This window comes from Anguilla anguilla, chromosome 1 (assembly GCF_013347855.1).
Source record: "Anguilla anguilla isolate fAngAng1 chromosome 1, fAngAng1.pri, whole genome shotgun sequence".
In the NCBI taxonomy this organism is placed as follows: domain Eukaryota; kingdom Metazoa; phylum Chordata; class Actinopteri; order Anguilliformes; family Anguillidae; genus Anguilla; species Anguilla anguilla.
The window spans coordinates 26,956,335-26,971,581 of record NC_049201.1 but is presented as its reverse complement, the minus strand read 5'-3'; the positions used below and the strand labels follow the sequence as shown (position 1 = coordinate 26,971,581).

The following is a 15,247-nucleotide window of genomic DNA, read 5'->3' as shown; positions in this document are numbered from 1 at the left end:
AGAATTAGCCCTCAATTTGTGAACTCATGTGTACTTACCTGCTGTATTGCCCACCACTCCAAGCTCCACACATGAACCATTATTCATTTGTATTTAGTGGTGGTTGGTGTCAGGGGAAAAGGGGAAATTTTTTCTCCCCCTTCTTGTAGTAATCTTACATCCCCAAGTGTACTCCGTGTGCTCTGTGCAATTTTTATAGCAGTGGCTTTGGGTTATAATGGTGCCACATGTAGAGGTAAATAAGCTGTCATTCACCACCCCCCCCCCCACCCCCCCCAATCTCAAGTATAAATAGCTGCTCTTTGTTCACACCCATATCAAAATATTCCAATGCAAAATGTACACAGCACTTCCTGTGAAGAAGATTGTTCAGTATTATCAAATGTAAAAGAGCTAAGTCTGGATTCTGGTTATGCATTAATCAGGTTTGATTTTTAATTTTGCTTTAGACAGTGGATCCCTGGATCTTGGTAATTTCATCTGTGAGGATTTTTTTTTTAAATTTATGTGGAAATAATATCATGTGAAAAAAAAATTATAGACAGCACAAAAGAACATTAACAAGGTAATTGGCGGTTTATGGATTTCGAAAAGGAATTATTTCTGTGTTTCCTAAGTTATTAAACAATGTCTTATATTTGCTGATTAAAGTAAGGCAATTATTTGCACAGGATACTAGCTGCAAAAAAGTTGCCAGGACAAAAAAAAAACCTTGGTTCTAGATGGCTCAAGGAAGGCACGGGGGGGTCTTTTGGAATCTAGAAGGACAGGGCTTTTCCCACCATGTTCAGATCAGCCCAGTGTAGCCTCCTCCTTAAGTCATTCTCCCAGCAGGGTTCTTAAACCTGAGCGAGGTGAAAGAATCTACACAACGATTTTGTAATCAATGCTCAGCGAGCTTATTGGGCAATACAGTTTACACTCCTGGGGTTCTTCATCCTTTTTTGAACAGCACTTATATGCTTGCTTGGGTTACTGTTGCAGGAAATCTATTATGAGAGGATTTCTCTTGGAATACTGGATGCAGTGTACGGTAAAGAAAAGAAACGTAATCCATGGAAAGTTTCAGAAACTCAAGCACACAATATGTTACCTAGAAAGCAAGTTAGGTGACTTACAAAATGAGTCTGTTATTCAGGTCTGTGGGTAGGTTTTTGCACAAGTGTCAACTAATCAGGTGTTATTCCAGTTTCGGGCCAATTTTGTGCGAATTTTAGCATGCGGTTGGAGTTAATGCCAAGTATAAAATTTTGAGTGTTTACCTTGTGGAGAGAGGATTATTGGTATTCAAGAAGATCAGAATTTCTGGATATATCTTGAAAATTTAAGCAAGTGCATTAGTTCAAGGTGCAGAAGTGCAAAAGAAACACACTAGAGTGAAGTAAAGATCGTAGTGCCAGAAGTGACCACATAGATCAGGACTCCAACCCTGTAGAGTAACCTGTTCAGCAAACAACAATCCTGCCAAGTACAAACTAGCACTGAAATCACATTTGCCTAATCAGAATCAGACAAAAACAAAAACAATCCTGCCAAATAAAAACTAACGTAATCGTATTAGCCTAACTAGGTACATTGAGCTAAACTATAGGCTAGGGAGGGGTGGGGAGAGGTGCAGCCTGAAGAGATGAGTCTTTAGTCAGCGTTTGAAGGTAGTCAGATTCTATGCTGTTCTGACCGCCACGGGGAGGTCATTCCACCAGCGAGGGGCCAGGACAGACAGCAGACGGGAGCGGGAAGTACAGACGCGAAGAGGGGGAGGTGCCAAGCGTCCAGAGGTGGCAGAACGGAGAGGTCTGGCTGGTGTGTAGGGTCTGATGATCCTCTGGATGTATCCTGGTGCTGACCCCTTAGCTGCCTGGTATGCAAGCACCAAGGTCTTAAATTTGATGCGAGCCATAACAGGCAGCCAGTGGAGGTCAGTGAGCAGGGGGGTGACATGGGAATGTCTGGGGAGGTTGTAGACCAGACGCGCTGCAGCATTCCGGATGAGCTGCAGGGGTCTGATGGCAGATGCTGGCAGACCAGCCAGCAGCGAGTTGCAGTAGTCCAAGCGGGACAGGACCATCGCTTGAACTCTCCTTGAAATTCTGGCCTTAATTTGGTTAAATGTGTTTGTTTTCTGAATTCCAGTTTACCTAGATCTTCTGTTATTAGCTCTCTATAAGGAAATAGCTTTTAATCTAATAGCAGAATGAATAAAGCTCAAATGAAGCCAGCTGTTGATCATTGGTAGCATCTTTTGCACTATAAATGGGTCTCGTACCCATTGACTCAGCCTTCATAAATTTTAATCATATGGATTTTATTCCAGCTGCAGACAGAGAATTAAAATTATGCCAGAGAACCTCCATAAAACCAGCAGGGCGATTACATTCCACAAATTTGTTCTCAACCCCTTATACTGGCAAAAGCAATCCAGCATGGGGGTGCAAAGCATTGGGCACCCCCATCTTCCATCCAAACCCCCCCCCCCCCCCCCCCCCAGCACAGCTCCCTGCACGTTCCAACTCACCTAAAGCTGAGGACGAGTGGGAGGCTGCAAACAAAAAATATACTTTTCTTTCTCAGCTGTCTATGCATCTCATGACTCCAAACAAAGCAACTGTGGTGCAAGAGGCATCAGATTGCTCCCTGTTAGCAGAGTTCCCTGTCCTCATGGTGAGGGTGTCAGATATACCTAAACTGCCATTACTGACCCTTCCCCTAGTCCTCATTGGCCAGCTTGTTAGCTCCTTCTACACAAATCCCACTCAAGGGCTGTCCTCCACCCCTCCCCTGCCTTCCCCATTATATTGTTCTGTGCAGAGAGGTATTGAGACTTGAGATTCTGACAAATAATTCAATTCTCTGCCTGTCTCAAGCAGTGCTGCTAGTTGTAGGACTAGGGATAATCTGTCATGATGCTCTGTGATCTTTTGCTGAGCCTCACCAACATAAAGGAGGGAGACAAGGTCCCTCCTCTGAAGGTATTGCTATAAATTGGGAACTTTTTTTGGCCCTGCAGTGATAAAGGCCACTGTCTGCCAATGAAAAATGGTGAAGAACAGGCTCAACTTCAAAGGCACCTTGAGACAGGCTCCTAAATGAGGAATATCACAAATGAACTCAACATTTTCACCCTGCTAGAAGAAAACCACAGGGAGCCCAGAAGAACATTTTCAAGACTTGAAGGTCCATGAGTGAATACTCTGCTTCCAATGGCATGGCTAAGAGAACGAACTAGTAGATACTCACTTAATTTCTTTTGTCCCCCTGGCCTTCTACAAAATCAGAGAAACTACTATTTTGCCTGCTGTTACACTTTCGCTGGATATCTTAGACCTCTTAGAGATATAAAGATGAGAGAAGTCATCTTTATACTGCCACTGACGGATGGACAGAGAACATTTTACTATCTTTAGTTCCTCATATCCAAGACGGATAGTATAATGAGATAGATACTAGATACAGATACCTGCGGGCTTTGAACCACAGATTAATGAAAAAGGATTTCAGATGATCACTCATAAGTGACTATTTCACTCAAGACGTTCTGGTGATTAGTTCATAGCAATCAAGAACATTCTTATTTTCACATTGCAGTGTCTTTCTTCAATTTCTTCATTTTACATTCTAACAAATATCATACAAATGCAATAGACTCTTTAGCTACTCACTTATTTGAGAAGTCAGTTGGCTCAAATATTAAAATGTGCAGATACAGATGGCCTGCATTTACGGGCTGGTGTCTGCATGTATAACCATGACCCTTTAGCCTGGTCCATCAGAGCCATATGATCCTTCCTGTAATGATATTTCAGCAGCTCCACTCTGCAAAAAACGGGTTCTTTCTCCTCCATTATAATACTCCTAAACCTGTCTGCAGCAGTCTTCCCTGATTACCCCAAGGATCTGCGGCTTAGCTCTTAAGTGGTTTGTTTCCTACCATGATAGTTGCCCCTTCCAGGTTGCATGGTGGAAGTTTTGGGACCTTGTAACCTCTCTACAGGTGTCCCCCAGGGTTCAGTCCTTGGTCTCTCTACATCTCTTGGCTCTGTCATTTCTTTTAATAGCCTGCCTTATCAGTGCTGCAGTGATAGGACACAATTTTTCTCTCCTTCTCTCCCTCCAACACACCAGTCTCAGCATGAACTCAATACAATTCAATTTTATTTGTATAGTGCTTTTTACAAAGGGCACTGTCACTAAGCAGCTTCACAGAGATTTTGCCCTAGAGTGACAGTGGTGAAGAAAAGCTCCCTGGCTGGTGACAGGAAGAATCCTTGAGTAGAACCTAACTTAGAGGGGGTAGCCCCTCTGTCGCTGGCTGGTACTGGTTCATTGAAAAGGGCTGATTACACAATACATGTATAATGTATTATGCACACAGCTTGAATCTCAGCTTGCCTACAGGACACCCTGAGCTGGATGGTAAACCATTGCCTGAAGCCAAACTTGGTTTGCAGTGGTTGCAGATGAAAAGTTCCCAGTGAAAGCCTCCCCCTGCATGACTTTTCACTTACCCTGGACAGCACCAGGTGTGAATAGGTGTCAACCTATTCATTTCTGAGTGGTACTAGACAAACCAGTTTAGGGAAATAAGAAGTGAAGTGCCATCGCTGACCCTGGAAAGGTTGTAGATCAGACAATCAGCAGCCATTTTGACTATGAACTCCTCTTTGAGAATATCACAGTGGTGTGTCAGGTGTGTATATTCCTCCTTTATATCCAGAGAATCTGCATCTTCATCACCACATACTCATCCTAACTCTTACTATAGCCATTGGTCATTTCCTGGCTGGACTACTGCAGCTCCATCCTTGCTGATCTCCTGTCTCTGCCATCAAACCTCCGGAGTTCATAGTCAAAATGGCTGCTGATTGTCCGATCTACAACCTTTCCAGGGTCAGCGATGTCACTTTACTTCTTATTTCCCTCCACTGGTTACCAGTATTGACTCACATCAAATTAAAAACATTGGTGCTAACCTTTTTGGCAGCTAAAGAGACTGCTCTGTCATATCTTCAAAAGATCATCAGGCCCTAGACACAAGTACAACTGTATCAAATTCAGTTTCCCTGATTGAAATGAATTCAGGTGAACTACGCTTAAGCAGTTGTGCTGTGTTTTATCATCAGTGTACCCTGATGAAGATGAGAGCTCTTATGAACTAAGGGGACCTGAATCGACCACCCATAGAGATTAATGGGACTTGTCTTTCTCATATTAACCTCAAATACACAAGATGGGACACTTCTACAATATGTCCCATCTTGTGTATTTGAGGTTAATATGAGAAAGGGTGGCCCATATCAACATTAACTAGCAATCCATACATATTCAAAGTTGTAACCCAAGTTGCAGGAAGCAAAATAGCCATTAGGAAAGCAGTTGGAAATAGTGAAGTGATGTTTATGCTATTCCAATTAATGGTTGCGATTAAGGAATTCTGAGTTCCTAGTCTAAAAGAGGTCATTTTAATATAACAAAATGTATATGTATGAAGGTGATTTTTTCATGTGGACATTCTTTTATGTGTATTTTAATATGTAACAGTATCCAGTCATCTCGAATAAATATAAAATAAATATGTTAGCATTTCTGGTGGTAGATACAGCCACCCACCCCCCCAGTTGGTTGATAATAGGTGCTCTCACTCAACCATCGTATAGTTAAACCTGAAGATCATTCGGTATGTAACAACGTTGTAACGCTGAACTACCGTAACACTACCCTCAGACTCTATAGCAAACTTGAGACATTACACCCAAATAAAGAAAGTATTTGATTCCACATGTCTACTTGAAAGCTATTTAATTGTCACTAGCTAACGATAGGCGTACTTACCAATCCAGCGCTTACAGGTTCCAGGTGAAATGGGCAGTGCAACTACTAACTGTGTGGGTTATTGTAATATTGTAGTGCCCATGGGCTCCAGCAATAAAACTTGTTTCTCTTGGTCCCTTCATTTTTGGGGAAAAAAAAAAAAAAACCTATTGCTTTCTCCACATCCAAAGAAGGGGCAATGCTTAGGCATTTTCAACGTAGCTTGCCTTATATGCACAGAAGTGGAAAGAGCGTCATTTACATATTACAGAAGAAGATTTAATTGGACTTAAGGTTTTTGTTAAGTAGCAAATTTTCATTTAACCCCGCCCACTGAAAACCTGGCTAAGGGAGAAAGCATGCCAATTTTGGATTTTATGAAATTTTTTTTGCTGATGTGTGAATTAAAACAACACATCAGCAACGAATTCACAGATTTTAGTTTCCTGGACCTTTAAGGACACATGTTGGTTGATCCAGACCTTAAAATTTTGTATGAAGTTTAAACAGGTTTCTTGAAGAAAAATAGCTTTCGCCCTTGGTTCAGTCCTTGCAAATTATCCTTGCAGAGGAAGTATCTGTATTGTAGATTAAGCATTTTAAAATTAAAAGTTAGCCCAAACCCTCTCCTGGTTCACGCCCATGCCATGATGCAACCAAGATGCCTTGAAGTAGCATCATCTTGCTCTTATGAACTAAGTATTGCTATACACTTCTTTGCTTGGATGGTCTCTTTTATCAGCTAGTTTAATACCTCTGGCTATCAGGCTATCATCTGCTCAGCCACTATGATTATTTGCTCCAATAATTTCCCCATTACCTCTTAAGTACCATTTAGTTTTTATTTAACTCCTGTTACCAGGCCGACCAGTGGGGAATGGCTCCTCCTGAGATTTATTCCCACCGGGGAGATTTCTCTTGCCCTATTTGAGTGTTTTTTCACTCCCACTGGGAAGTTTTTTCTTCCTCATTTTCTGTATTTTAAGGGATTCAGGTTCGGTCTTTCCACATTTTTCTATTTCCTGTTTTACTATAAAGTTTCTTTGTGACAGTATCCCTATAAAGTCGCTAAATGAGTAAGATTGAATTGATCTGGAAAATCCATTGGAAAAAATTTCCTCAGAGAAATATACTGCTGATACCCTGCTCCAGAGCACCCTCATCAGGTTGATTTTTGGTTATGAAATGCCCTGTGTGTTTGTGGAGGAAAACATTAATGAGCCTAAATAAAGGCCATCCGCACGGGAAGACGGATGCATTTGCCGTGTTCCTGTTTGTGACCCTCATTTTCTCTTAATGTAGTTCAGTCAACTTATTATTCAAGCATGATGGATCATGGGGGCTTTATTGTGGTGTAACCAAGTTATGTCGCATCTCTTGAATCCTGCCTTACCCTGTGCAGCCACACTGCTCTTCATCCAAGATTAAACCGAACGTCACTTTTCGTTAAGCTCGCGTCTTATTGACAAAACACATTTGCGGCCTAATGCCATACCAGCGAGGGGGGAAAAGTTATTATTTTCCATGTAATTATGTTGTCAGGGCCATACGTTCCAAGCACTGTGTTTCTGTAGACTTCCTGGTCGTAACCTAGAAGAATCATTTTACGAGACTGTTGCTCGCCTTCTTCAGCGTTCACTCTGAGGGTAACCGTTCTCTTTGTGAAGTCCATTTTAGTTTTATATATTTCAGCACTCTGTGCTCTGTTGACTTCTTTGGCTCCCTCACAGCTGGGAATCAACACTTTGCTCTGTGTTTGCGTGGCATTGCTGAAAGAATTCATGGGAGATTTTTGCGGCGAGACTGAAATGAAGATGGAAGCAGAAACCTGTCGTTTCTATCATCTCACCGTTTAGTACTGGCCACAGCGGAGCTACTTTAATAACTGCGGGAGCCAGGGAAAGCAAATAAAACTGATAATGCAATTTTCAGAAATAGCCCAATCAGTATATAATAGGATGCAGAGGCCAGAAAAACAATGTCAGTTCTGTGTGTGTGTGTTTGTGTCCTTGCTTGCGTGTGTGTGTGTTTGAACATAAGATGTACGCACACATACATACGAGGTATGCAGAGGTGACACAACATGTACTGTATATGTATTCGTATAGAAAACCAGAAGTGGGCATGGCTTAAACTGAAGGTTCTTTAAATGGGTGAAAATGGGCAGCATCTTTCTAGCGGTCATTTGATTTTATAATTGGTGTTGCTAGTGTCCTTTCAATCTCGTCATAGTGGAGTCTCATTTATCATGAAGTATAAAAACTATTTATTTTTAAATGATTACATGTTCTAAATGATTATCCATTGCATAAATATTAGCCATTATATACATTTTTATTATATTAATAAAACCCTTATTCAAACAATATTTGTTCAAAATTTTGACATAGAAATAATTTCTTTAGTTTTTTTGAGTTGATTTTGGTGATTGTGAATTGCGAATTTAGTGAAGAGCAAAAGCTATTCATCAAAGTAATTTAATGAGTTTCATGGTTATGACAAATTCTGATAGAATCCAGGCCATAATTTTCAGGTGTCATTTTACCATTTACATTTCATATATAAATGTTGTTCTTCTCAAGAATGTGGTGTTTCGTGGATATCATGTTGCTGAAAATAGCCACAGACTTAGATTCTTGAGTTACAGTATCTTCTTCCCTCTTTTTGCAACCCGTGAATGATGTTGACCACTTTGTTTTTTTGTTTGTCTTTTCACAGCTTGTGGCGTGTGGAAAAAAAGAATGGAGACGTGTCAGGGTACATTACAAATTTTGCAGCAGACCTAAGGTAAATTAAGGTTTTTTTGTTTTAAGTTTCTTCCTCCCGTTCAACACCACTCCAGGCATGGACTGGAGCCAATGGATTTGGCACATTTTTTATTGACACTTCATGCTCCTTACATTACAACTTATTGACAAAACACATACTAAATTGATCATTGACAGCAACCTCTGACATCTTTATTTGATATTCAGTCCATGCTCCATTGCTTGTCATTGTGCCTGATTTGTTGAAGGAATAGCAAGATAAAAGAGATCGGAAGAACTTCACAGCTGCAACTTTAGTGAAAACATAAATGACTGTGCGTATGAGGGGGAAAAAAACTAGCACTTGCCTTGATTTGTGGGTAAAGTTTATGCACAGAGGTTAATTTAAATTCAGGCCTATGTCTTTTAGCCTAAGGGGTCTTATATGGAATAGAAGTCTTGGAGTACCCTTAACCTACAGTATACGATGGGGACTCGCTCTGTGGATCTCTTCTGGCTGAGCTGACCATTTCCTCAGTTTTTCTCTGCTTTGTGCAATTATTCAAAGAGGATTTGGGCGCATATAAACAGTCAGTTGTCTAGGCATTAACTGCACCACTTGTGACACAGAAGTAAGTAGCTGATGTTTTTACTTCAAAAATGGTTATTAATCTACGAATAAAATAGAATAGAATAGTACACCAGCACAAAACAGGTGCTATGGTTGCTTATTTCTGATTCTTCTTTTTGTGTTAAATAGCAATCAACCAAATAACGACAGCCAGTTCTTGAAGGGAAGATACTTGCACATTTTCCTTTTTGGAATTGAAAAATTAAGGACAGTTAAATAACCTGTGTCCTTTATGAGCTCCAATAATGTAGAAGACTGTATATATTCAAAGGAAGTGTCCAACAAGCATAACTGATTAATGTCTAATTAGACAAGCTTCTAGCATGGATCCTGTTGATTCTCATGTAGACGTTCTTCATATAACAAGGAGAGCAAAAAAAGTAGTGTAAATCAATTATCAAGTTTTCCCCCGCAGTGTTGCTGTAAAACACTGTGTCATAAGAGGTCATTGCATGTAACCACACTGGTGTCTTGCGACAGCAACAAAAGCACATTATTTATTGTTTCATCTATACTGCCTGAGTATCCGTTTACAATTTTGTTCCAAATATGATTTTCTTTTTCTAATAAATTTTAATAATAATGTTACCTCTTCAATTATACCTAATTATTCCAGCACTGCATTCCTGGTGCGTTTGAGAGGTGACTTTGTACGAATGCGGAAAGCCGTCTCTCTAGAGTAGCTTCAGCATCGAACTTGTGTACAGCTTGTGCCCTTTTGGAAATGCTGCTTGCTAACTAGCCCCTTATTTGCATCGTGTGTCATTACCAGGCATTGATTGCACGCCTCAGCTCTGTGGTAAATCGAATTGCCATTTTGAGAATCTTGTTGAACGCTGCAAATATTTTCTTCTCGGAAAAGCCCTTCCTTCCCTGGGGGTAAATGATCAAATGTCTTGTTGTGGAGTGCAGGAGTCTGTTTATACTGCTGTCTGAGAGCTCTGCGTTTATTTTTCAATCAAAGTTTTATTGCCTTCTGTTCTCTGCCATGTTTTCAGAGGGGGCAATCAACAGTTTCATTGTGTGAATAGTGTCCTTCTGTGATCTCTGACAGACTATTAGGCGTTATGCTTGCAGTACTCCCCTGTACAGGGGTCATTGTGATGGGGGCAGGCGTACAAAATTCTGAAGGGAAAAAACGGACTGATGGGGTTAATGCCTGTGGCCCCCTTTTTCTGTTCAGTCAGAGCTCCCACCTGCACACTGCTAGAGACCTGCACCCCAGTGTCACCCTGGACCCGTCGGTGAACTGCAACTCCCCCAAGTTCCGGTCCCGAAACCAGAGCTACATGCGAGCGGTCAGCACCCTCAGCCAGGCTAGCTGTGTTAGCCAGGTGAGTGCGGCCTGCACGCGGTCTCTGCTGCTCTGAGACTGAGAGGAGGAGGGAGAGCTGCAATGTGGCCATCTGCAGAGAGAGAGGCTCTATGTAGAGAGTGAGGGCTACAGCGTGGCTCTATGTAGAGAGTGAGAGCTACAGGGTGGCTCTATGTAGAGAGTGAGGGCTACAGCGTGGCTCTATGTGGAGAGTAAGAGCTACAGGGTGGGTCTATGTAGAGAGGGAGGGCTACAGTGGGGCTCTATGTACAGAGGGAGGGCTACAGGGTTGGTCTATGTAGAGAGGGAGGGCTACAGTGGGGCTCTATGTAAAGAGGGAGGGCTACAGGGTTGGTCTATGTAGAGAGGGAGGGCTACAGTGGGGCTCTATGTACAGAGGGAGGGCTACAGGGTTGGTCTATGTAGAGAGGGAGGGCTACAGTGGGGCTCTATGTAGAGAGGGAGGGCTACAGGGTGGGTCTATGTACAGAGGGAGGGCTACAGGGTGGGTCTTTGTAGAGAGGGAGGGGAACTATAGTGTTGTGCAGGGAGGGGAGAGGGCTGCAGTGTGGCCCTATTCAGAGAGGGCAAGGCAAGGAGTCTATTTTGGGACCCTATGTGGACAGGAAGGGGTAAGAGAGCTTTAGTTTGGCCATATGAAAGGGGGAGTGTGAGAAAGCAAGGAAGTAAAATCTAGTTTTCCCCAGATGCACATTGTGTTTTAATTAACTGTGATTGGAGCAGTGATATTGACTTGTAGGAATCTCTGAAAACGCACCCATTTTATTAATTGCTAAAACATGCTACTTAGCAACAACAAATGGTCCTCTGCTTCAATTAATGAACACTCAAAAATCAACTTAACAGTAAAGTGAAGTATGGAATAAATATTAAAAAAGGATTCAGTGGAGGGCCAGTTAACCAGGTGACCATGTCTTACTTTCAAATGTATTTGTAAAAATGTAATTGTGAAGATTGATTAACGGTGGTTAACAGTTCAGACATCTTTTTAGGCCATCAAGCATTACATGAGACCTAAAGCAGGGCTTCAGCCATCACTCTAAGACAGGGATCATCAACTCTGGCCCTCCAATCCAAATCCAGCCCTGGTTTTCTTTTCTCCTGGGTAATTAGTGCTACTGATTGGCCAGACTGTCTTCACACCTGATTCCCAGTCAAAGGGAGGGTGGAAAACCAGCAGTTCTCAGCCCTTGAGGACCATGAGTTGCTGATCCCTGCTCTAAGACAATTTAAGATTTTCTCATTAACAAGCATTTACATTCCTATGTTCATTTCTCTTTTAAGATAATAAAAGCGCAGACTTAAATTGCACTCATATTTCGGTGATCATATAAAGGCACTTGTGAAGAAAAAGAAAAAATGCATTTAATCTTTTGTAATAATTACGAAGAAGTGATCATTGAATCCTGGCCATTCAGCCTCAGGAATCAGTGTGTGTTTATTAAAATATTTGAACATGAAGTCAAACATTTCTGTAAAATGGCTAAATATTAAGTAAACCCAGTAAGAACAACAGTCCTGTAAACCAATTATAAAATCATAAATGGGCCTACTTTATCACTTTTTCACATCTGTGATATGTTTTAACAATGCAGCACTGCAAGACACTGGCCATAAAGCCTTTGAAAGAGACTCACAATAGTAGCATAATATCCTTTACTAATAAGCCCGTGTAATATATTGCCTTTTGAGAGATAGCTGCATGAAACAAAGAGAGACAGAGAGAAATTTTATTTGGGTCGATGGGATTGAGTGATGGCGTGTCACTGATTTATCTTTCACAGTATGCTGGTGCCAGTAGAGTTTTAGAGCTGTTGTCACCTTGTTAGCTTGACATGTTTTTGAAAATGGTGCATAACCTCCAGTAGACAGCTTAACACAGATAAATATCAGTTTGAAAGGAAATCTAGTCAGCTGAATACTCAAACATTAAAAACTAAGATAAATAATAATGATATTATAAAAGTTAATAAATGATGAGACATGTGGCACCATAGTTTTGGCTTAATGTCATCTATTTGCTTCGATAGTAATTTTTTATTATATTTTGTTGCACCCGATGTTGTCTAAAACAACAGCAAATAGGTGTTCCAGGTCAGATTGTAACCTCAGAAATTTAGTAATGGAGGAACTGAAAGTCAAGGGATGCATTTAAGAGCTGTAATTATTGAAACATTGTAAAGAGATTTACAGTGTGTGCCATATTTCACATGCCCAAAGTAATTCAAATTACTTGCTTTATACCCATACTTGCTTTATATCCTTTTCCAGAAATAATCATTAATATATTGTCAGTAAACAATACTAAAATGTAGTTGTGTTATTCCAATCAACTGAACTAATACAGATACAGTATACCTTATAAATAAAATAAGCTCATACACAGGACTGGGAAATTACATTCTGTCCATGCCCACAACCAAAGCTTGTTCACAGTTTTAATTAACCTGTACAGATTTATTTCAGTTTCAGTGTGGAGAAACTTGTACCATTCTTTCCTTCTCTCAGGTGAGTGAAACCGAGTTCAATGGGCAGTTTGAATCGGTGTGCGAGTCCGTTTTTAGCGAAGTGGAGACGCAGGCCATGGAGGCGCTGGATCTCCCCGGCTGTTTTCGAACCCGGAGCCACAGCTACCTCCGTGCCATCCAGGCCGGCTACTCCCAAGACGATGACTGCATACCTTCCATGACGTCCTCCACGGTCACCTCCACCATCAGATCTACAACAGGTAACTGTGCACTTCATAAGCCCTAGAAACATACACCTTTGTATCTTTACGTCATTTACATACTTGTATACATTTGGATGTGAGACCTGGGAGCTAGTAGGTTTTTTCCTCATTCGCTAATTTCACTAATTGGTTTATGCACAGTATCTCAGAGAACGTACATAGATGTTGGTTGTAAGACCTACAGTGCACTTCTTTCTGGGGCCCCAAAATCTCAGATGGCCTTGGTAAAGCACTTAGCTTTCATTCATTATTTACTCTTCATTATTCAGGGACAGTGTACAATTTAAACATCCATGGCACGGCATGCAATCCACTGTACCTAATTCAGCCACAGGGCTGCTTTTCGTAAGTAGACTCATTGGGAAAACGCACATAGAGTACAACTACATAAAACAGCAAGAAAAAAAAAAAGCTGAAGGAAGAAGCAAAATGAAGCACAGAAGTATAAAAATATATTCAAAGGAACTGTCCATATCCAAAGATAAAAATATGTGTAAGTCCAGTGCTGGGTTGTCCAGAAACTTTCCACAGGAAGTTATGCTTGGGAATTTTGCCCAATTTCAATAAAAAAATTGGGCAAAATTGTTTATAATAGCGATTTTTTTTTTTTTTTTGGGGGGGTGGGGGGGATACACATAATTCTAGATAATTCATGTTCTGTTTAAAATAGAGTTCCATAGCAATGTGTTGGTTAAAGCAGTTGTTTGCACAGTTAATTCTGGTAACCTCGGTTTTTGGGTCTGAATCGGTTGCGGATCTTAAGGAAACAAGACCAGGTCAAAACCTAGTATATGTCTGGACCGGCTGACCAATGGTGTAACATCATAACACGGCCGACCAATGGTGTAACTTAATCACTCAGTCACTCAGTCAGTCACAGACATTCGTGCTTGTACGGCTTGTTGCGGTCCTAACTAACTCTGTCGTTGTACAAAACCAGGATTGAGTAAGATAAAAAGAACAATGCATCCATATAAAGCAGGTTTTTGCTTTAGCCCAGCACTAAGACAATTCATTCTACTTAAGGTCTTTAGGACCATGATTTGTTAATTATTTGAATCATGAATTAAGTGTTTTTGTTTGACTTTTTTGTGCAAGGTAAATGTTATGTAACTGCTATCATTTATAATTTAGGCATTTCCCACTGCTTCTGACAAAATCTAACATGCCCATGCGCAACATTTAAAGATTCTGTAGCATGTCCATGGAAGTAAGTAATGAAACTGAATTTAACACGAGGGTCGCTTGTAGACATCACTGTCAATCATCATCTGTGCTTAATTAGTGGCAATTACTTTATCAACTTAGATTATTGAGGTGGTGCAAATGGGATAATTGTTTGAGAAGTGGCTTGACAAAGAGGCTATCGCGACCTCTAGCTGGCAGAGCATAGAAGCACTATGTGAGAAAACAGGAGGAGACATTTTGCAAATGTATTCAGATCATTGCATTTAGACCTCATAGTGGTTTCTCTAACTAGTTTTGACCTTGCTTAGCTACCCTTCTCCTATCTGTGCTACAACTTTGTCACTAAATTTCTCTCTGGAAAATTCCTTGGTCTTCATGGCCTTCCAAAACAGTGACCTATCACCAGAATTTTTTGGTCTGGGAATATATGACTTCTTCTCCTCCTTGCCTTGTTAAAAAACCCTAAGAAAAGAGAACCTGTACTGCAGGAGAAGCTTTCTTTTAGACCATGCATTAAACCAAGATCCTGACTCCCAGTGGTCAAAAACCCATGGCACTTTATCACAAAGATAAAGGCTCCCCGGTCTCCTGGAAAATTATACTAAATATCTGTAATTTGTCTGTTTAATTAAGCATTAAGTCTGTAAATGTGTCAGTAAAATTTTGTGAAATGCCATAATTACTAATGTACCTAATAATGCCATAATTACTGATGTTTTATTTTTCATTTAGTTTAATAATAGGTGACTGTAGTGAAGCTTAGGGGAAGTAAATTGTATAGAGGAAATGTTTTACATTACTCAATA

The 15,247-nt window shown here is 40.7% G+C and overlaps 1 protein-coding gene across 3 annotated transcripts in view; it reads left to right on the top strand.

The window, feature by feature from the left end:
• dlgap2a (discs, large (Drosophila) homolog-associated protein 2a) overlaps nt 1-15,247 on the top strand; it is a 223,705-nt gene that overhangs the window by 185,559 nt on the left and 22,899 nt on the right. For all 3 annotated transcript variants that reach the window (XM_035413153.1, XM_035413310.1, XM_035413234.1), the window contains 3 exons: nt 8,527-8,595; nt 10,370-10,520; nt 13,031-13,250. In XM_035413153.1, the coding sequence (XP_035269044.1) occupies nt 8,527-8,595; nt 10,370-10,520; nt 13,031-13,250 (440 nt within the window). The remainder of the gene's footprint in view (nt 1-8,526; nt 8,596-10,369; nt 10,521-13,030; nt 13,251-15,247) is intronic.